Genomic DNA, 23,902 nt, shown 5'->3' on the forward strand with positions numbered 1-23,902 from the left:
AAGGTTTTTAATCTCAGTACAAACTTGTGAAAAGGTCCAAAAGGTCTGGCTGCGTGGGAATCACTGGTGAAATATCTAGAGAAGGCAGAAATGGACAAATTAACTGATCTGATTCATAGGAGAAATGGTAGTTCTTAAGAGTTCTATGTTTGTTGCAAAGTGGTAAGCTTTGACAAGATCTTGTTTTTATAAGCATTTTTATTCATCATCTTGATCAGATTGTACTAATACTGTAATAGAAATACTCTTTTTAACCAATTAAACTGATTAACTGACAAGGTTGGAGCCCTCGCAAACACACCATGAACAAAACTCCTGCTGAGCTCTATTAAACAAGTTTATTAAGTGGACTAAAATGATTCCTCAGATACAAAGCATGAGTTCAAAATATAATGCATTAGTAATCTGTAGTTGTGCCGGTGTGGTTGGCAGCTGTGCCTGGTTAGCAAAGGAGGCACTCCTGACTGCCAAAGCTCAACAGCCAAGGCTCAAGCGTTCTTAACTGGAGCGAGGGTCTCCTCCTTTTCGGCCTGCCCCAAGTCCCACTCACTCAGAAGCTCCGAGGCCACCTCTGTGTAGAGATGATTCCAGTCCCAGCTGATATCATCCTGCCAAAAAAAGAAAAGAAATACTAAGTGGGAAAATGTCCCAAAGCATTGCAACACAGTCCAAATGGCGGAAAGAATGCCATGTCTTGTCTAAAAGCTACTTCATAGCAGTAACCCAAACTCTGCTAGAAAGCCTGAAGCCTGAAGCTAGTGTGTGTTTTAATCCATACCACTCGCAGTGCCACCATTTTATATATCACTGCCAATTATACTGTATATATGATCACAGTAATTGCAAGTCCTCTAGGACTTATTCCAAACAGGGGTTTGGACAGGTTATATGACTGAATTGACTTTGGTCGCCCTGATGGATGACCTTTATCGAGAGAAGGACAGGGGGAGGAAGAGCCTGTTGTTCTTGATCTCTTAGCAGCTTTTCATACCAATGGCCATTGTATCTTCCTGAACTGTCTCCATGAGATGAGCACTGGGGTCACTGCTACACAGTGCTTCAGTTCCTACCTCCAAGGCTGGTTTCAGAGAATAGTGCTGGGCAATTATTTTACAAGACCCTTGGCAATTGTTTTTTGGGGGGCTGCAGGGTACTATCCTGTCCCCAATGCTATTTAACATCTACATGAAGCCACGGGGGGTGATCATTAGGAGAGTTAGGGCAAGGGGCTAGAGGGCCAGCTGACCTCAGTGGCCAGGAGTGCCTTTTACCAACTTTAGTTATAGCCATTTCTGGATTGGGATAGCCTGACAGCTGTTGTTCATGCACTGTTAATTTTGATTGGATTACTGTAATGTGCTCTATGGAGGGCTGCCTTTGAGACTGTCCTGGAAGCTGCAGTTAATACAAAAATTCAGTGGCTTGATAGCTCACTGTGGCAGGATCTTGCCATCACATTATACTGCTGCTGAAAGAATTGCACTGGCCACCAACTGGTTACAGGACCAAGTCCAAGCTGCTGGTACTGGTGTGCAAAGTCCTACATAGCTTGGAACCAGAATACCTAAAAGATTGTCTCATCCTCCTATATACACAAACACTTGCTGCATTGTTTGTTTGGCACAATGTTGTAAACGGGCCTTTAGGGTGGATAGATATGTTGATAGATAACCAGTATAAATTTATTTTTAAAGAATAGTCCACAATCCCAAGAACAGGAAGCTTGCATTGTTAAGAACAGGAAGTATATACAATCGTACCTTGGTTTTTGAACAGAATGCGTTCTGGAAGTCCGTTCAACTTCCGAAATGTTCAGAAACCAAAGCACGGCTTCCAATTGCAAAGGCGTGCCAGAAACAATAGTGGAAGCCGCATCGGACGTTTGGCTTCCAAATAAAAGGTCGAAAACCAGAACATTCACTTCCAGGTTTTGATCATTTGGGAGCCGAAACGTACGAGTACCAGGGCATTTGACAATCAAGGTACGACTGTATGGGTAGAAAACTGCCAACAGGAGAGGATTGCAGCAAACAGAAAAAGAAGAAGTACATGCTCTGCATGGAGAAGGACCCAGAATCAATCCTTGGCATTTCCAGGTAGGGCTGGAAAAGACTGAAACCCTGCAGAGCAGCTGCAAGTCAGAGCAGACAACACTGAGCTAGATGGACCAATGGTCTGACTTGGTTTAAGGCAGCTTCCTATGTTCCTGTTCCTGCTGAGCAGAAATAATGGTCTAGTTCTCCTCTTGGCCCAGAGCAAACTCACCTCTCGTACATCCTGTTCTGGAGCTAGAACCTTACTGAGCAACTTCAGGTCAACCTCTCCATCCTGTGGGAGCGCATAAAAACGTAATTCAGATCCAAGAACAGTAACGGAAACACACATGTTGCACACATCTGTCCTGCTTCTGGATAACTTACATTGCCACTAATGGAGCAAAGCTGTTCAAACGCATCAGCATGCTGAGCCTTGGCTCAAAGTATAAAACGGAGTGTGCTTATTCCTTCTGGAGGGAAGGGAGCTCCACCAAAGGAATTATAACAAAGGGATGGACGCTGGATTTTAAGTAAAGATCACTAAAGTGGGAAGTGAAGAGGAACACCCAAAGATGCCTTAGCAGACACTGCAGAGCATATACCATGCAGATCTGCCAAACAGGTACTTAACATCTTGTGTGCCAGAATGGCACTGTCAGTAGAATGCTCACCTTATTCACACGCTGCACTGCCACAACAATCTCACTGTGAAAAACCTGGGGTTTCTGGGAATATAGATTTCTAACTGCCTGCACTCACCAAAGTTTGGAAAGCAGCATACTTCATGAGGTCATTGTCCAGGTCACGGTAGGTCAGCACTCTGTTCACCTGAACACTGCAATTGGGGACAGAGCAAGGAACCAAATTGGAGCACTCCACATCCCTCACCAGAATCCATATGTTCCACTTGGAATGGGTTTACTTGCTTTATTATTGTATATTCCTTAGTTGTAACCTGCCTTGAGATCTTAGGATGAAGGGCAGTTAAGAAATATTATGAATAAATAAAGCAGCTGCCATAAATACAGACCTGGTCTTAATAAAAAGTTTGTATTTTTGGGGTTGACACACATATTCAGAGTCCATAGCAGCTGTTGTCTCTCTCCATATGAAAACAACAGAGTTTATCATAACCACCTGTTATTCATAGCAACACCATGTAACTGCTCAAGCAAATCACAACAAAATCCAAATGAGTGGGGTCCACTTATGACTACCAGTTCAGCACAAGGAATTGCATGGCAGCTGTGATCTTGCTGTTACCTGGGTGGGGCTGCAACCTGCATGGCAAAGTCTTCCTCTTGTACCTCCTCCAAGTCAGGGATCACTGGGATATCTGCAAGGGATGGAGGAGACATAAGGCTGCAGAACTACCAAAACTTTCCCTAGTTTTCTCAGTGTGAAAGTAACGTGGAGGGGTCATAGCTCAGTGTTACAGCTCATGCTTTGCACACAAAATGTCCAGGATCACTTCCTGGCGCCTCCAGTTAAAAGGATCATGTAGCAGATGGCGGAGAAGACCTCTGCCTAAGATCCCAGAGAGCAGTTGACAAGAGTGGACAATCCTTGTGTAGATGAACCAATGGACACCAGTGTAAAGCAGCTTGGTACGTTCGTACAATGTATCTCTGAAAACACCAGAGACCCACACTGCAGGGTAAACGCCTATGTGGCTGCTGCACCCTCTTTAAAATTAAATGGATGGATTTGTGCTCCAGTGGGAAGAGTATACAGATCCCAAGAAAGAATGAAAAGCAAAAGGCTCTCTGTGAAGATTGAGGGATAGCCTGACTGTTATGACAAACTGCCAAAGACTACCCAGAGTAATGTTCTTGCAGTCATGTGGCAAAACATATGAGCTCAGACAGCAAATAGAAGATGATCGGGATTATCTCTGTCTTGTTGCTGGCATCCATCTGTCTCAAGGGACAATGGAGTGCACCTCTGGGGGTGAAGTCAAACTGCTGAATTAGCAGCACTGAAGTAACCTCCCTGGGGCACAAGCCTGGGTAATGTATATGGAGGTCCTGGGCTGCCTAGACCCTCCCCACTCAGTCTTGCTGGGGTGGTCCAAAGGAAAACACAGCAATATATTTGTCACCAGCTTGGCTGCAGGAGTTGCCAGAAGGAGGCATCCAAGGCGCCATCCAAGTGCCTTAGAGATTCCACTTCGGATTTGTGTAGGGTTTACTCCTTAGCCTTTTTTTCTCCCAAAAAATCCCTGGTTTAGGTTTAGGATCAGAGTTTTCCATCTCCTAGGTGGGCTACTTTATCTCTATTCTATTTATGCGACAATTCAAACTGCTGTGCTTCAAGTGACAAGAAGCTTCCTCAGGCTTTGCCTACATACATGGCTCAATGTGCTCAGGACAGCGAGAGTGAAATTAGCTGTATTTCCCCCCAGGCAAATATTTATAGTTCTATGCAAGTACCTGCCTGTGTCCACCCAGCTCAGTTCTATCTACACTGACTGGCAGTTACTCTCAAGGATTTCAGAAGAGATCTTTGCCAGTCCTATCTGGAGATGCCAGGGATTGAACCTGTGACTTTCTGCACGCAAAGCATGTACTCTACTGCTGAGCCAGTGGCCCTTCCCCAAGCTGGCCAGCCAGCTGCCTGCAAGCAGCATCCAGCCGACCAGAATGTGTTGACTATCTGCAGCTCTGGATAGTTCACACTAGACTTGGTTTCACTGCATTCTAATTTTTAATTTGAATAGTGGATTTCATTTTTCTTTTTCAATGCCAGACATTTTGGCCACCCTGGTATGATGAAATACCCCATAAACACTGCATTTCCAGTGAACTAGCCCTTGAGCAGCTGAGCTCTAAAGTATGCACCTCCTCTGGTTTTAAGAAGCTGGCCATCCCTGACTTGTTCTGATTCTGAAAGTGGTTCCAGAGTCATACAATCCTCAGGAAACTGGCTGGCAAAGCTCTACTGTGATCCTTTACTCCACTGCCTGAAATGAAAGGGAGATGGCGCCTTGGCAGTGAACAGGCTGCTTCCAATTTTATCCACAACTGTGCTTTTCTAACTAAGCATTTGACTGTTTCCAGCTCTGTCCAGTCTGCAGCCCAGGCTGAAATGAATATTCAAGAGCTGGAAAGGTGCCCTGCCTGTGGAGTCTGGGGTCCAGGACTGGGTCTTTAAAAAAATATGTGTTTCCCCTTATAGCCCTCTCCCAGTTCTGAAGTGCACAGGTCCCATCTTCCTATCCGCTCAGCATCCCTGCAGGCTTCCCTGACCCTGGTGGAGGAAGTGCTGGTCCATCTGCAGCAGGGCAAGGGTTAGCCCGGACTCTTGACAAGAGGGCTGTTTGGAGCAACCCACACAGTGGGATTTCTTTCTAATTGGCTGCCTGGTGAAGGGGCTGAATGAAACCGAGACTGAAGCCAGAGCCAAGCTAAAGCAAGAGACGGTGACAGCTTGGACAATCTCTGCAGAGTTGTGCTTTCCAGCTCCCCAACCACTCAAGGACCTGTTGCCTTCAACGGAGCAGCTTTCAGCTCACAGCAACTTGGATAAAGAGGAACCAGAGCACTGGAGGTGCCATCTTTGTGCCAAACAGCACAGAGATACTCTGTGGCCTCCTCCTCAGTGCCGTAGCATAGGAAGGCCGGTCAATGCTCATGGAAGATTTGCATAAGCTTATTTCTCAGCAGAGGCTCTGGCTGAGCAGGCCACAAAAGAACGACAGAGAAATAAAAAGTAGTGAAAGATAAGCTGGAAACAAATCTAAGACCTGAATCTGTAAGGATCTGGTGGCCTGTCAAAGGTTTTGCATACTCAGTCAATTCCCCTTTAGGAGCTGGTTCTTGCACAGAGAAACCTGCCTTTTAAGTACCACTTTCTGAGCGCAAGCAGCTCAGCAGCTATTCAGAAAACATAGATTAAAGGTATTACTTGGGAACCCTTCATGCAACCCATTTAGTATGGCAAGTTCTGCAGCATACACTGAATATCATACTTACTTGAAATTGGCAGCCAGCCAAGGCCAAACTGATTTCACTATGTGCTGTTAACTCACATTTTGCCAGGCTGGAAATGCTTATTGCAATTAAGAAACCAGAGGATCAGAATCATGAAATCAAGAGGAAATACCAAGAATGATGAGGCGCAAAGAACATTAAACTAAGTAAGGGTTCTTTCTTTTAGAGAAGGCTTCTAAGTCCAGTGTATTTCTTTCAGGTAAAGCTTATGTCTTTTAACTTATTCATCTTGTTCATTGGAAAAAAATCACACATAAATAGAACCCTATATGATATTTTTTAAAAAGATCTAAATGTGCAGGAAAAAGGGCATTATTATCCTGCATTATTACTTGGGGAACCTCTTGCCCACAAATCAGATTAGGTCTGCCAGGCCATTTTCCAGAGCCACACCAACTCACCCCATACCTGCTGCCATATGATAGCAGGGGTCGGGTAGGTAAAGCCTTGGCTGCAAAGGAACAGTTGGGAGCCTTAGGATCCCCACCTGATTGTTCCACTGCAAGCAGTTTTTGCACTGGACACCTCTTAAATTTGCCCCCAAATGCAGTCCCCACTGGGACTGGTTCCACTTAGAAGCTCCCAAATGAAGTCAGTCCCTTCATTTGACAATAATATTTGCAGCTATGGTTTGAATTCAAGTAGTGCCTGCAAGAATCGGGAGTGAACTTAGAGTACACTTCAAATTCTTTGAAACTTAAGGAAGATGTCAGGTGATTGACAGCTGGACAGCCCTGCCCACCTGCCAATAGTGGCCCACCAGTCAGATCAAGTTCTCTACCCCTGTGTTATCAGATATAGGGCAGGTAAAGCTTTAGCAATAAAGAGCTGTTCGGCAGTTCAAAAGTTACATTTAGAGGCTTTCACAAGTACAGCATTTAAAAATCAGCCTTATTCTTTGCTAGGGGTTTTAGTGAAAACGTATAGAACCTATTCCTGTTAGAATAAAATGATAACTCTAATAAACATTTCTCAAGGGCGAAGTACCTTCATAAATTAGTTCCCTACAGATTAATCCACATAGTTCAGATAAGAGCATACAGAGAACAGTACAAGATGCATATCACCAGAGATGCTGATCAAATACAAGAAATCTGCCCCCCCCCCATTTAGTTTCATTTCATTTAGAAGCATTTGCTTCCAAAATCTTTATAGTAACTCACGCAGGTACTCCCTGAAACCACTGGCCCTGCCAAGCAGTCTGCCTCAGGCAACTCTTGGCCTGTTGACCAGTAACTGTATCCCCAATGTTCCCAATTGTTGTCATATGAAAATTCACAAGTTTCTGAAGGCAGAAGAAGAGATGCCTGATGGAGTGCATCTCAGCTAGGGAAATGAGTCTCTATGGGTGGGAAATTTCAACATGGGAATTTCTTTAGTTGAAATCCCTCAGCCTGGTTCCCACATTCTCAAATAGTGATGCTAGACTCTAGAAAGGAGCCACATGAGAAACAGGGAACAATGCTGCAGAAAGAGTAAAAAGAAATTGGTGGATTGAGTTTCCCTGGGAATCCTACAACTGAAAAACACTGACCTAGTTTGTTCTCAGGAATTATCCAAAGCCCTAAAATAATGCTCTCTGCTGTGCTGTGCCACGCTATGTTCCCATTTATTGACCTGCCATTTTCAATAAGCAATTCAGCATGGGAACTCCTCCAAGTATAATCCTAGTTAGTTGCTGTATCCAAAGAATGCACACCTCTAGAGCTGTGTACATACAAAACTATATAAGAGCAGAGCATGTAGAAAAGTGAGATTTTGAAGGCCAGCTCTCTGGGTCCTCCCTGTTTTGTGCACAGCACTATGAGAGGCTTTAAAAGCAAAGGAAGTGAGCTAAGTTTTATATTTTAACAGAAGAAAACTTCAGCCAGACACAATTCTAATTTCTCTGCTGCTGCAAAACTTTGTTTTACTGAATGCTGTTACCTTCTGCATCACGTTTAGGGAATTTTAAACAGGCAAATGGAAGAAGGTATCTGATTGAAGATGAAGTTAAGTGAAAGAAATTGGTCTCATTTAGCACATGACAGGATTCATCTGTGTTCTCGAGTCCACTGAGGTAGCATCATGGGCGTTTCATATTCATGAGCTGCTGCGACACTGTGTCCCCGCATTTACAAAGCACCGTGTTCAGCAAATTCTGTCCCTGTGGACACCCCATGCATTTCATGGTCTTGTCAGAGAGACATCAAACACGCCAGTAACCAAATACCAGAAAATGGCTTTAATTAGTGCATCTCAATTCGATAATTTTTCCCTCTAAATAGAAAAAGGAGGAATAAAAATAGAGAAGTGGAAAGCAACAGGCTAGAGTCTTCAAAAAAATGCAAGGAACAAGGAATGGAGGCAGCTTCTGTGGAACACACAAACAAGATTGGGTTCTCTCTTCTTTGAGGGTAATAAGCAAACCAACGAGGCATGTATAGCTTCTCTGGACCACTGGCCAGGGCATAGATGGTGGAGGGTTACAATTTACTCTTCCAGCATCAGGTCACACTAGCCATTGGTGATGCCATTCACAGAGAAGTGGGTTTCAAACCTTGTCATTAAAAGGAAAGTCATAGCCCTAAAAAATATGGAGATAGCAAGGAAAAACAAAAAAGGGGGCTGTCCAACTTCCTGAAAGCATTTACGAACAGCTGCAACTGTGCCAACATGCTGACTACAGCCAGAAATTATCTAAGAAGCTTTAGGATGATCTCATCACCATCATAGCCCTTGCCCTATGCTATGTAGTGCCAAAGAACACCACTTTATAAAGGCCATAATTTTAGGAGAAAACAAAAGCAAGCTGCATTTTATTGTCTCTTAAATCATCTAAACCTTGATATTTGGTTGCCTGTTCTGATTTGGGGTGGGAGAGACAAGGAAGTAGCAAACACCACCCCCCTGCAGCAAGGTTGACTTCCCTTCCACTATACAGTATAGTAAAATAATTGTTGCACTATTGCCTCTGTGTTGAGAATATTCCACAGAGAGAGAGAAAATGTGGGTGAACTCACTTTGAATGACTTCTTGGCTATCCTTTTAAATAGATTTGTAGAGTTGGAAAGGACCTCAAGGGTCATCTCACCACTTGGTAGTTACCTGGGTCTTCTTTTTTCCCTTTCTCAAACATGGGGGCAACATTTGTGCGCCTCCCGTCCATAGGGCAGTCAACATCTAGCCATTTAGATTCATTCATACTGAACATTAATATAAGATCATAAGAAGGGAGCCCTGTTCAGCAGCCTGAAGGCTAGATGCTCCCCACTCAGCCATTCGCTCCAGAAAGCCACTATGTTCAATGGCATTAAAAGCCGCTGAGATTCAGTAGCGCCACATTCTTCTGTCTCTCTTCTGACGCAGTATCTGTGCTAAACCTGGCCTGAATCCTGACTGAAATGTATCCCAAAAAATCAGTTTAATTTAAGAGAGTCTGAATCTAGTTGGCCACACCTTGGCCAGGAAGGGACATACGCCACTGGGCTAAAATGACGGGTACCTTCTAGGTCCTAGGGAAGGCTTCGTCAGGAGCAGGTTTGCTAATGTCCCTTGCAGGTACCTGAAGATCACCCCCAACTCTTAAAGAGACATTGATCACCTTCCTGAGGCCACTTGGTAACCTTGGGCCAGTCATGGCCTCTCAGCCTAACAGGGTTGTTGTGGGGATTAAATGGAGAGGGGAAGACTCATGGATGCTACCTTCAGCTCCTTGGAGAAAAGGTGGGATACTAACGACATAAAATCAATCAACTGAGACTCATCCAACGACAAGATTACATTCCTAATAGTTCACTAGATAGCGGGTTACATATGCTTCAAGTTACAGACTCCGCTAACCCAGAAATAGTGCTTCAGGTTATGAACTTTGCTTCAGGATGAGAAGAGAAATCGTGCTCCGGCGGCAGCGGGAGGCCCCATTAACTAAAGTGGTGCTTCAGGTTAAGAACAGTTTCAGGTTAAGTACGGACCTCCGGAACGAATTAAGTACTTAACCTGAGGTACCACTGTATTCTTAAAATGCCTCACAAACATATCACAGTGGGCTTTGGATGGTTGTACCACGTCCCACAGTTCAGCACGTAAAAGGTTCTGGATCTTTTCAGAGACTTTTACATACTGACTGGTATGTGTTTGCACATGACTGGTGGACACTGGCAGGGATGTTGTGGGAATCCATGCTGTTTTTCTGTTGTTTTAGTTTCCCCCCCTGATGTTTTCCACCTCTCTTAGGCTGAGCATGAATTTGGCTATATGGTCATTCCACTGGTGTAGCTGCCATGTATCTCTTGTCCCAACTTGAAGTAGTGTATACAGGATCACTCTGCTCATGCTTCTGTGCCAAATAGTTAACTAGCTGTGTATGTTAAAGGCTCAGATTCCGGAACCAGTTAATTTTTTTCTCCAGCAACTGTGCCTTAATAAACAAATATGTAAAAATTTGTGATTGGCCATTTGCACATCGTACTGATAACAACTGTGGAATGTAACTGCTAAAAAAGAAAATACAAGGAACAGATTTCAGTTGTCCTCATATTAATTGTATAAATGTTGCCTGAGGGCGTGATGCAAAGATTACATCTGTAGATGCCATAAATTATTACTTTCCGGAGAAGCTAGTTCTGAGCTGTAGGTAACAAAAAGCAATTTCTCATCTATCACCAAGTGATATACACAAATTGGTCCAAACAGTAACAACAGCTGGAGCACCGGAGAACAGGATGCTGTACTAATACAAATAAATGCAGTATTTCTGAAGCCAAAAATGTGTCTAAACTCTCAAATACAGTATCATTTACCTTACAAAAGATAGGATACCAGTTTGAAAAAAAATGAATAATGAAGCTGCTACTGAAGTGCCTATAAACCAAAAATCAAAATAAAGGTATATCCCCATTAATTAAAACAACACCAAAAAATGTCAACAAATGCCATCAATGCAAAAAATGAAATAAAATGCCATTAAAAGACTAAAAGGCATGCTTTAAAAATAAATGCATTTTTGTTTAATTTTAATTATGTGAAACAACAAACATATTACATATTATATTTTCCTGCAACTAAATCAAGCTGTATACTCATACTAGCCAATATAGCAGCAAAATCCTGGACTTTAGTATGCTAATGTACAAAATATGCCTGGAATTCACTGTCATAGAACAAATTCTGAAAAATAATTTTCAAAAGTCCCAATCTTTTATTTTGTTAGACTCTAATATAAGTAGGTATCTTTAGCATTTGTGCTATGTCCCAAATGTTTTTGGTTACCAAAAAAAACAACAACAAAAAAACTGAGGAAAACATCTCTGATGCACTGGATATGAATAACTGAATCAGAAGCTTCTTCGAATTCCATTTTTTAAAATGAAAGGCAATGAATGAGGTAAGGCACCAGTTGTTTATTGCCTCAGTGGAAAAAGGTAAGCAACTGGGGGAAAGGTAAGCAATTGGGGGGGGCGCCCTGTGGAAATTTTACAGAGAGTACAAATTGTTCAAATCTCTGAAACAGATTGTGAGTTAGCAGAAAGCACTCACAGAGCTGAAAGAATGACTGAAAAACTAAGTGATTAAATTGATTTTTAATTAAGAGCAAAGTCTTGGAAAAAATAATTCCAACTAAACAGACAAGGCATTGGGATTTTAAAACATGCATTACCACAAGACACGCAAAATAAGGGGCAAGAAATAAACTATGATGTATTACAGTGCACCTTCTTGAGTATCTGAACTCATATTGTAATTCAGCCCCAAAACATCTGTGTTGCCAAACCAGAAAAGGGTGGGAGAAATCATCATAGGAACGCAAAAGCTCCATGCAGAAAAAACCCTTAAGAGATGAAATCACCATGTTGTAAGTGTGGAAACACCAAGAGTCCAGAACTCAGTGCTCATTCATCTGCTACATCCCACACCCTGCCTGCAACTCAACTTAGGTTCACTGCCGTCATTCAGCCCCTTTAAGCAGGTTTCTCATTGTGCATTATAGATTTACTTCAAGTGACTCGTGTCAAAATCAACATGGATTGACTCAAAACTGCACTTTTTAAGTTGCTACTGTAATTTGGTCCTGTGAATTGACTCGAAGAGAGACGAAAAAGAAATGTGGCTATACTCCTGACTGCGAGAATAGCAATGGTGGAAATGAACAAATGGAGCTGCAGGTGTCTTGACCATTTTGATCGTAAGCAATCAAAAGGCCTTACTCATTAAGTTCATTGATCTTATTCCCATTGGTTTACAACTGGATCGTGCCTGTTGCCTTCAGTATCTGCGTTCTATTTGTATTTAACTATTTGTACTGAACTCCACTCTGCAACATTTTGTTGCAGGTCCAACTTGTTCAGACATGTTACGTTGCCCAATACTAGGTCATGTCAATGTTGTGTTATAGACTTCCTCACTAGAATGTGCTAACTGCTTTTGGTGATAGGGGAATTGGCAAGATGGACCATTTATCTGACCTAGGAATGCTGTTCTTAACGCTTCTCCTTGTTCATCTGTTTGTCATTTCATGCTCAGCGCAACTACTTGGCTTGCTCCATCCTTTCAAAATACGCATATATGTGACATTGTAATTCTTGCCCACGTTCATTTTCAAAAGACAAAACTCAAGAGGCGATCATTATTATACAGTTTTATCCTACAGTTTAGTCTTTTGCACATTGAGTAGAGTGCACAGGGTATGGAAGAAATAGAAAACTTCCTTCTGTAATGCCAGTTTGGTGATTTTTGCCTTAATATGAAGCAAGAAAGAAGTTTCTTATAAGCCTCTCATTGAATTATGTTAGGGAGCAGGTATGTCTGATTCTATTTAATCCCTTTCATGCTCCACTGCAAAAACAAGACAAACTACATTTCTTTTATGCTAAATTCCTTAGGGTTTTTTTTTATTAAAAAAATCTTATATATATTTATTAAAAAATGCAGCTTTGATCGGTAGCACTCATGACATTTCCACATCCAGAAACTCCTCAGAAGCCCCTCCCTCCCTGCACATGAGGCCACCACAGCTGACAGCCAACTGGGTTTGATCACAGCCACTTGGAATCGGATTTTCATAAGACAGACGAAGAGCCTAACTGCTGCTTTCTTTCTCACTCCTATCAGATGAGAAACTGGGGGGGGGGGGGAGCAGGTCCTGAGGGAACAACGCTACAATCAAGGGCTATGCGGTTCTCTTGCTGTCCCTCTACAGCTGCAATTTTCAAAGAAGCATGCCTCAGGCACTTTCAAATGATGGTGTCTCAATTCTGTAATCATATTTCAAGAGCTTTTTCTTAAAGGGTCTTTTAGGTAAACCTAGTCCGTCAACTACACTTATGGACTCAACAATCACAGCTGCCAATAGGACTGTATATTTAGGGTTTCGCAGAATTGTGCCAGGAAAGCACTGCATGCCAAAAGCCCGTTCTGAAGCAGGCATGCTTATCATTGCCCGTCACCATTACTCCAACAGTGTGCATTGTACGACTTTGGCCTTTCCAGAGAAACACTAAGCCCCTCTGTAAAGAAAGGGACTCTGAAAGAGCAGCACCACACTAATGTCTGGTGCCTACACACTATGTCTTCATTGCATGTATGTATTTAATAAATTGGTATCTTGTTTTTCAAGACAAGTCTTCTCAAAGTGGGTGACAGCCACTATCTATTCCCTTTGATCAACCTTAGGTCAAGCAAGGTAGCAGCTCTTTTTGTAAATATCCTCACTGCTTGCCTCTCCGGTGACGTTCTTTGATCTCTAACTACTCTTTAATGCTATTACAAGCCCATCCTGCTGTCCGAACTACAGTCCTCGCTAAACAGAATGCCATGTTTAGAACAGTGTGGGCCAAAGCTTTGGTGGCAATCCAAAGTCATGCACATGCCTTAGTTAGAAATTTGTGGCTGGCCAAATTCAAAGGTGCAAAAATAATTGTCACCTGACCTGATTGTTCCTTAGTCCGTCCATTTTGTTCCTTGCTCACTTCCCATCTTAATTTCACCAATCCTCAGTGTTCTTCCTACACAGTTCTTTCCAATGGCCCCCAGCTCTATAGCTCAGAATCTTAACTCTACCAAAAGTCTCATTGCCTAGCCATAGTGCCCTGCTCCCCTCCAAAGCTTGGACTCTGTTATTTGCAAAGAACTCTTGTAGTTTACGACTCAAAGGCTCCTATCCGCCTTGAAATCTCAATTTTTAAGATTAGTGAAAGGAGCTATAATACTTCACTGTGTATTTTTTAAGGACTGATTCAGCTTGTAGTGGCCTGTTCTGAGCTCTGCTGTAAACCAGACCCAAATCCCAAACCTGCTACTTATTAGTAAAGCACTTGTCAGCAGGGCAGGCTGCAGTTACAGGAGACAGAATAGGGACTGCAATCAGGTAGTTAGTTAAGGCACAGAAAAAATCTGCCCCAAGGCACTGGTATGCCAGAGAAAGGAGTCAACCTTTTGCGTCCACCTCAACACCAGTCGTCATTGCCAGTTTGTTCCAAAGAGGAGGCGCAACAGGGCATGAAGGCAGCTAAGGTTGCAGCTCTGCTAAAGCTAAGCAGATCTGGGTCTGTGTAATAGTACCTGGATGGTAGTCTGCCTTTGAACCCTAAAAATGCCTCATAGAGTTCTATGATTGAAGGAAATGTAATAATATATCCTAACCACAAGCTTAATTCTTGAAGAGCTGGTCTTTATATAGGCAAAATGACACTATCAATGCATAAGATGGTGCATGGTATCAGCAGACCTGAAGTACAGCAAAATATTTACAGTGGGGGGCTTGTGTGTGTGAGTGTGTGTATCCAAAATCATCCCAATGAGGACTGAGCATCCTGAAAGACTTGGGGAGGAAAGAGGAAAACCAAGTGGGAGGGGGAATGGGTTGAGTATTTTAGAATTGTAGAATTGTAGAGTTGGAAGGGACCCTGACCCAACCCCCTGCAATGCAGGAATCCTGGGGTGGACTTGAACCACCAGCCTTCTGGTAACAGCCAAACGCACTCGCCTGTTGTGCCACTGGGGCATGGCCAACTGAGTGGAAAACTGAAAACACTCTACAACGCAACATTTTGTCACAGGCCCCATGTGTAAATACATATAAGAAATTAAATGTTGCAAAGAAATTTATAGACTCATCAGGGGCATTAAATCTGCCTTTCCCCCCTCCCAATACCTGACACACAGATTGATGCCATGGGGGGAGTTTTGCTTCTATCCCAACCCTGTTCCCAAGCACAGTGCTTTAATTGCTTCTGGAGAAGTGAGTGGCCACCGTTGACTTCTGCAAAAGAACAAAATGGCTGCATTGGGGCAAAACACCACTCACATGAGGTACCAGGCCTGCCTGCCCATAATTACGTTCCTGGGGTCAAGTGAACCCCAAACAACAGAATCCCTTTTCTTTCTTTCTACTTTTCTTTTTTAAAAAGGCATTCTCTTGGCTCTATTTCTCAAAAAGCATATAAGAGAGTGGGACACATGTGAAAAGGATGAAGTTGGATATTACAGGGAATCAGAGGGAAGAGTCTGGAAAAAAGGAAGAACAACCTCTAGTGATGTCCAGAACTACCCACACAGGAACTGACCTGCAGTTACAAAAACAAGAAGGGAAACAAAAGCAAAATACTGGGTTCAACCCTCAGAGAAGGGTCAGGGACCACCCCTTTCAAAATCCTTGTTTTTCCCTCTTATGTAGGTCTACAGAGCAGCCTGAGCATAGAAGAAGCACCTAGCTCTGGGAAGGAAACACTCAAAAGATAGCACTTTTCCAATTCACCTAACAGCCTGGCATCTTCCATCTCATCCAGCTCTATTACTGTGCTGAGCTCAGCCACTTCTGCCTATTTTCCCTGTTGACACGGATAGAAAATTGAGCAATTACCCTTAAATGCCTCTCTCTCAATTCACCCAGATTGCTACATACACAGTATTAAGCCCCCAATTGCCCCTGGCCAAAAGTGGTTCAACCAGGCCTGTCCTTTAGGAATTAAACAATTTTTGTTGCTTGCAAGAGTTTATTATTCCTAAGGTTGTCACTATATTAAATCCTATTAAAGCAGACTTCCCATGGTGCAGTAAGCCACAGACCTTCTCTTTGAGTCTCAGAGCAAGAGGACTTGGATAGAAACAAGGGGAAAGTAGCAGAGGTATGCTGCCTACTGACTTAGCACACATTGCTTAGGTACGTTCATACTTACACACACGCCTGAGCACACAAAGAAGCAAAGTATTGACAAGATCAGTCGGTAGAGCATGAGACTCTTAATCTCAGGGTCGTGGGTTCAAGCCCCACATAGGGCAAAAGATTCCTGCATTGCAGGGGGTTGGACTAGAAGACCCTTGTGGTCCCTTCCAACTCTACAATTTGATGCTTCTATGAAGACTGTTTGCCTTCATTTTTTCATGTGCGCAGACTTCCCTAGTGAATCCCAGTATCTGGGACAGAATTTGTATTTCTGAGAATCTTTGATTTTTAAGAAAGTTAGTTTCTAGTTTCCATGACTATGGAAGCACATTAGAAAATACATTAGTAAATTCTGCAGAAGTGGAAATAACAGGTTAAGAATATGGCATGTAAGTCAGTTTAATTTGTATGAAGAATCTTATATTGTTCCAAGCTCTGAATCTTGGTATTCTTGGCCCAGTATTTTATTACTAAAAATAAGTGCTGGAAAATATTTATGTGCCACTAGAAAGTATGCTATGCTCTCTGAACACAGAAAATATCCAGACCCCAACCAAAGAGTTACATTCTTAGTGAAGAAGACAGGAAATAATTATGCCACCCATGAAGTATACCTGCCTGTGTGGACCACTGGCTCCACTGCATGTATTAGCAGTTTCATTTCACTGGTTGTGTGAGCTGGTTCTTGCACCTCTCAAGTAACAAATGCCACCCCATTGTTTTGTTTGAGAATGAGCACATATTGATCAGTTCCTCATCCCGTATGTAAAATTCCCTTCTCTTTGTAGGCAAGATTGGGTAATTTTATTCTTGTTTTTGTGGAGATTAACCCTGCAGGTCACTTCTCACGTGGCCTGAGATTTAGTCATTTCAAGTTAAACGTAGCACCTCCTGGCAGAAAACATGTCCTTGCCTGCCAGGTTTCCTGCTGCCCTTGTAAATGTTTCCCTACACAAGCACCTTGAGCATTTCTCCACTTGTTTCTCTTGGCTGATAAAACTGTTCCTAGATGCTAGAAGCCCACAGCAAACCAGGCATAGCAGAAGCCCAGTCAGGAAGCTGTGGAAAACCACAGTTGCTATTAGAAGAAAAACAGCAGCAGGAACATTGCAGGGCTGCACCTGCCCATCCTTTGCAGGCAGGCAGGATGCCAAATGGGCCAGACTCTTTATTTCCAGAGGTATTTTTGTAAGACTTCTCAGTATTGTTCTTGAGGTGTGTGAAAGGCTTGCCTTGAGGAGGCAAACAAGGGTGTTCAACAGGCATAGGAACACTAAGCGGTACAGATAAATGGGGAATATCCAAGTTCTAGAGACAATTTCTGCCTTATTTAATGCCAAAGCTAAACCCTTCAATTAATTCCCCATTTCCTGCCCCTAGGCTCTGATGCTACTGGTCTCTCACATTTTCTCCAGTTCTGCAGCAAAGGCACACTTCCTGTAGCTGCTTCCTGTCTTCAACATTCTGGGTACTTTTAGGCGGGTATTTACTCTGGAACAAATACGCTTTATTCGCTCACTTTTTAGGTGGCAACCAAAAGCCTTCATCAACCAAAGGTGAATCTGATGCTAGTTCAGTGATTCTGAAGCATTTGGTCTGGGCGAAAAAGTATTAATTTCACTTATATGCTCATCTTGTCCTGAATCAGTGATGACTGACCAGGAGGGGAGCATGCTGTTGCTCTCAGATCCTATTTTGCAGCTTCCCATAGGCATCTGGTTGACCAAAGTGAGAACAGGATGCTGGACCAAATGGGCCCCTGGCCTGATCCAGCAGGCTCTTCTTATGTCCTTTTGTTTTCTATGCTGCAGTAAAATGTTTTGTGTTTTGTGTTTTGCTGTACGCTGCCTCTGCAAGTGCATTGGGAAGGAGGAGGGTGCTGAATGATCTCTTCCCCTCCCAAACAGTTCCACAAATGGAACATGCCTGCACATACACAAAAAGCACTATGGCCCTGGTAGTGCAGAAAGTCGCTTGCTATGCCTCTTGCGCCTTATAGTAGAAGAAATACCCTTTATCTTACACATGCATCTTAAATTCCCTTGATACCTCTGCTAGGGGAGATTCTATTCATCTTAATCTTAACTGAAAAGGCTTCCGGAACACAAATGTAGGCCCCTCAGAGCTCCCCCAAACAAGCTATTTATTGAGCATTCATTCTGGTTTGGTTGCAAGGTGTTTATACACCTTCCTTTTAATAATCTGCTCATTCCACACTTTTCAATAGCCTATAATTTTTCTAAGCACAAAAAGTCCATATATATTTTGGACAAGGAGCAGGCTTGTTTTCTCCAGCTCCGGAGGGTAGGACATGAACCAATGGATTCAAGCTACAAGAAAGGAGATTCTGGCTCAACATCAGGAAGAGCTTTCTGACGGTAAGAGAAAGCTTGAGTTAAGATTCCTGCATTGCAGGGGGTTGGACTAGATGACCCTCGGAGTCCCTTCCAATTCAATGATTCTATGATTCTAAGGGTAACAAGGCCCTTTAATCCACTTCATTTGTGCAAACCTAATTTTTCTGCTGATCTCCTAAAATCCTATTTTAAAAATTCAGTTAGGAATGCAGGCTCTTACCTTCTTCTTCATCCTCTGCCTCTAAACTCTGCTGTCTCAGGCGATGGCTAGAAGAAACCAGAGACAGAAGACAATCTTAGAGGCATAACTATAAAACGATATCTCCTGAAGTCCTATTTCACTCCACTGTCTGCTGTGCACAACTTCCTCCGAAGAAAAACAGAATAGGGCAAGGTGATTTGAGGAAATGGAAGAGAAGGGGGAAATCGTGAAAATTCCCTCCGCTAAGTTCCATCGCAAAAGTGTTAACTAGAGGAAAAAAGAGTTTTCTGAAAGTGGAGGGGCAGAATTGGATGCAGCCCCCTGTGAATAATGAGGGAGGCAATCTTGGTATCTGTTCCAAATACACTATCACTGAACTGATAGTGGCAGTAGAGACAATGTGATGTCCAAACTCAGAACATTGGGAATGACGGGTTTTTGAGGGTTTTTGCAAATCACGCCTTCATAATCTAATGATTCGGGAAGTCTTCTTAAGTCAGGCTAAGCTATTCCTTCTGAGCACTTAAAGAAGAATATGTTCCAATCTTCACCGAGCAAAGCTAACTAAACATTGGTCAGGTTTGCATCAGCAAAAAAACTAGGAAGGTCTACTGCCACAGACAGAAAATAAAATACAAAGATGTCACATTTGGCTGATTCTGTTGATATTTATGCAGAAATGTGGTGGGTGGTGAAGCAAGAAACTTACTCTTCCACTTCTTGTTCTGTGGGTCTCTTTTTTGACCTGAAAGATAAGAAAAGGCCATTGCTGAAACGAGTATAGGAATATTTGCAAGGAAGCAGCAGTAGAAAAATGGACTTTCAGCAACTCTTTTGAAATCTCTCCTAAGGAAAAGTTTATTTCAATGTAATCCTCGTAAAAGATGATAATGATGATGATCATCATCATCATCATAATACTAATAATTTATTATTTCTACCTGCCCATCTGGCTGGGTTTCCCCAGCCACTCTGGGTGGCTTTCAACAGAACATTAAAAACAGAATAAAACTTCAAACATTAAAAACTTCCCTAAATAGGGCTGCCTTCAGATGTTTTCTAGAAGTCGGATAGTTGGTATTTTAGTTGATGAGGGCATCTAGATATAACTCAGGATGCTCATAAAACCTAAATGGAAGCCTGTCAACTAAAGTAGTGCCCTCTGTGCAGCAAGTTTTAAAAAGCAAGGGGGAAAGTGTGGAAATTCCTCCACTTCTAAGGCACAACAAGGCCTTTCATGTGATGAAGCAGCAGCAACAGCAGTGGTGGCTACCAAATTGGATGACTTTAAAAGAGGATTAAACAAACTCATGGAACATAAGGTGAAACTACTAGCCGTGATGACTGTCTTCGATCTCCACTGTCAGAGGCAGCATAGTTGTGAATACCAGTTTCTAGAAACCACCGGCGGGGAGAGTGCTCTTGTATTCAAATCCTGCTTGTGGGCTTCCCATAGGTATTTGGTTGGCCACAATGCTAGACTAGATGGGCCTTTAGTGTGATTCAGCAGAACTCTTCTTAAGTTCTTAAGAAACAGCAGATGCACAAATGACTCATGCAGCCTTCTTTCACACTTGTGTCAAATGCAAACTTACACATTTCCCCAGCAGGGAAAATGCATGCATTTCACTGCATGGAGGAGATACACAGGTTTGTGTTGCACTTTGCACTAAAGGGATGTAGATAGGTTGTACAAGTCACACTTCACATCTAGACGTTGCTGTTCTCCTGTAACATCTGAAAGCTGCTCTTTTTAAAAAAGCAATGCCCTTTGTATGGGTGGGGGGAGTGCTAAGTAATGGAAGGCAGTCATTGAGCATGTTCTGAGATACAGTATTCTAAAATTTAGATATTGAAAACAAATAGATGGAGTGAGTGGGTTAAAACTCAAATCAAATGATGGGCTGCTGAACAAAAAGGAATTAACCATTGTACAAGGAGTGTCACAACAAAATTGCGGCAAAACAGGGTTCTCTGTTGCCCGTAAAACTGCACCTGAACACTAGCCCAAAGCAACAGCAATTTAAAAGCATAGAATCTGCAATCCTTATAGGAAGATTATGCCAGACTTGTGACAGGTACAAACACTTGAGAGAGGAGGCTCTCCGGGCTGTCCCTAGTTCATAAACAAAGAATTTGCTATTTAACCTAGCTGCCTTACATGGCCCTGGAAAAGGCTGGTCCAGACGCCTTGTAGTTCAGGCAAAATCTGGCTGAATTACCCAGAGTTCATCATCGTAATAATGTGAAGTTGGAAGGAGAAGGCAGGGCGACAAGGGGGCGGGGGAGATGGCAGGCTGCTCTTTCGCTCGTTCTCCACCCCAGCAAGCCCAGAACTAATTCAGATCCGATTAGGGATGCTTGTTCAATATTCAAAATGTAAAACATGGAGGTTGCTGAACCAGCACTTTGAAAAGTTAATTAAATGCCAGGTTTCTTTTCAGCAGATACTCCATCACTTACTGATTGCTTTGACTATTTCACAGGATGAAGTTTTTTAACTCTGTGTACTGGGAAATACTCTTTTCTCATTTCCTAGAGTGGAGGCACAGCATGACCAAGAACAAAACAGGGCTTTCCTTTACATGTTCTGCCCGCAAGGAAGGACTGCCACCAAAAAATCAAGAGGCAGTACTTTAAAGGGCTTGGAAATATCTGTCTCCTTAGCTTTTATAGAATCAGGCACTGTCTCTAAGTGGCAAATGTTATCAAATGTGGCCTCAACTGCCACTATTTCTTGTTAATGTGAGATAGTATGGCACAGGACTCATTTTCTTACACCGCAGAGCTTCTAACTAGGGTGGCCATGTGTTCTGCTTTACGGAAAACAGTTCTTGCTTTGGAGGGCTGTCAAAGGACAGTCATCTATTCAAAGGCATCCTCTGATGGGCTTTCTAGTCCAAGTCTAGTTTAAAGATGAAGGGCCATAAGAAGGAAGACCATGAGGGGCCTTCAAGTTGTCCCTCAACAACTAGAACCTAGAGAGAAGAGTAAGCAGGCACAGGGTCCACCTGGCCACAGTCTTTTCTAGTACGGTGAGATTATTTTACTTCAGTTTAAATTATAGTGATTAATTCTAAATTTCCATCTATAGGTCTAAATTAGTGTGTATTAGAATGTTATAATGTTCTGAACTTTGTAATCTGGCCTGAGATTGCTTATGATGAAGGGCAGAACACAAACCCTGTCAATAAATAAAGGAAAAATAAAAACGAACAGTTTACAGTGTCACGTGTTAGTCACTGTGTGAACACACAAGAGAACCAGCCGGCAGAATGCTGATGGTAGAATGTCAGGTTTGAACACAGGGAACCCCAGTTCAAAGGTCTTTTCAGAAATAAAGCCCAGCTTTTGAAAAGGATCTCTCAGCCTAACCTATCTCACGAGGTAAACAATCGGGAACGGGGATGACCTAACCTGAGGCTTTGGGATGGGGGAGGGAAGCAACACGGATGAATACAACACCTGGTTCTGTCAAGCCTGTCAGAGGATATACTTTTCAAATAGGAATAGCTTCTCTAAACACATTCATATACACCACTGATGCTTCCCCTTTTCTCTTTCCCCCTAAGCTACACACCAGATTTTGGGCGAGGAGGCAATTCTCCTCCATAAGTGCCAGTGTCTCAGAGGTTAAGTGCTGAAGGGTGAAAGGCAGCACTAATGTAGACATCATCTCTGCTAAAATGTTTCTCTCCTATTTAATGGAATACTGTGGAGATTTAATGGAGATAAAATAGCCAGGTTCCAAGAAGAGCAAGGATGTTATATTCATGCACGATGACAATGTTCAGTGGTTAATTAGACACCGTTAACCTGTTTTAACAGGGGACATAAGTGGGACAAATGTGGGCAAATGCCCTTGATGTTTTGTAATATCCGTAGCTCAACGCCGGCCCTAGTTATTCTTCCTTGCTGTGGTACAGTACAGTACATACAGCTGAGCACCAGGAGGTCAGCCTATTGTACAGGCATGCAACATAAAATGAATAAATTGCATATGAGTGGTGAAGCTGGTAAAGAACAAGGAAATAATATAAGCTGCTCTGATAATATATTGGATATGGGAGTGTGTAGTCGAAGAGTGATTGGAGACCATCAATGAGACAGGTTTTCCAGAAAATTCCGAATTACACATTTGTAAGTTGCATAAGTAGTTTGCACCAAAAACTTTTCAGTTTGCATTGGGGAATTTTCTGATGCCCCTGATGAGTGATCTAATTTTAGAATGTTTTACTTGTATTTGGTAAACAAAAGGTAAAAACTTTGAAACAGTTAATCTTGCAATCCATTCTTTGTTACAAATGAATTTATGAAATTGATTTTTTTCCACGGAAAAATGTAACGCAGGGAAATTTCCCATGCCACATCACAGGGCAATATATGAAACAGAATGATTAGGCAGAGAAATATGAACACACTGAAGGATATCACCTTCATCTTCCTGAAACCTACTCCTTTACCAGCCATTACTACTTGCAAGTATTATGTTCAGAATATACACTTCTGAGAAAATACCTGCTGACACTAACAGTTCTCTCTAAAAAAAGAAGGTAAACAATATCATGCTGGAACCTTGTTTTCTTTGCAGAAGTAAGTTCATCCTGTCACCCTTGACTGGATGTGGTCAAAAAACAAGGTCTGGGTAAAACAAGACACAATCAGGCAGAATATTTGCTTCAGAGAGAGGCAAAACAAGGTGAATGACCCATGAGATTATAACTCAGGTGAGCAACACATGAATAGCTCTGAGGTTTGGTAAAAGCAAAAGGTGCGTTAGGAAAATGGAATGAGTTGAGTGTTTCCACAGCAGTCAATTCTGCCTTCCTCTTTCCTACCAGACCTGTATTCTTTAGACTGGGAGGCCATACTATTGTCTGACTCTGTCACAGCCCCCAGTCCACTTTGGTTAACCCTTAATGCTCAATTTATCCATAGAGGAGTACAATAAGTATTGATGGGGCCGAACTTAGTAGAACAGAGACTGCCAAGGCTGCAACTGTATTGGAGTTTGTGCATATTTCTTTGCAAAGTTTGCCCCCTTCTGACTAAACTTACAACAGCATTTCCATTTAATTCCCTGGCCAGCACTTCTCTGCTTTAAATTCCTCACAGCTTTGCTCCCCCCATGTGAAAAAAGAAGACTGTGGCTATACATATGGTGTAACATGCAG

The 23,902-nt window shown here is 42.6% G+C and overlaps 1 protein-coding gene across 1 annotated transcript in view; it reads right to left on the reverse strand.

Annotated features, from left to right (window-relative positions):
* Positions 1-319: 319 nt before the first annotated feature.
* IFT43 (intraflagellar transport 43) overlaps positions 320-23,902 on the reverse strand; it is a 44,265-nt gene continuing 20,682 nt past the window's right edge. The window contains exons 7-12 of the mRNA XM_080981329.1: positions 19,438-19,473; positions 18,747-18,793; positions 3,300-3,372; positions 2,796-2,871; positions 2,266-2,328; positions 320-608 (exon numbers count right to left, since the gene is read on the reverse strand). Of these exons, the coding sequence (XP_080837455.1) occupies positions 489-608; positions 2,266-2,328; positions 2,796-2,871; positions 3,300-3,372; positions 18,747-18,793; positions 19,438-19,473 (415 nt within the window). The 3' untranslated portion in view covers positions 320-488. The remainder of the gene's footprint in view (positions 609-2,265; positions 2,329-2,795; positions 2,872-3,299; positions 3,373-18,746; positions 18,794-19,437; positions 19,474-23,902) is intronic.

This window comes from Podarcis pityusensis (assembly GCF_964106645.2).
Source record: "Podarcis pityusensis genome assembly, chromosome: 1".
Classification (NCBI taxonomy): Eukaryota; Metazoa; Chordata; class Lepidosauria; order Squamata; family Lacertidae; genus Podarcis; species Podarcis pityusensis.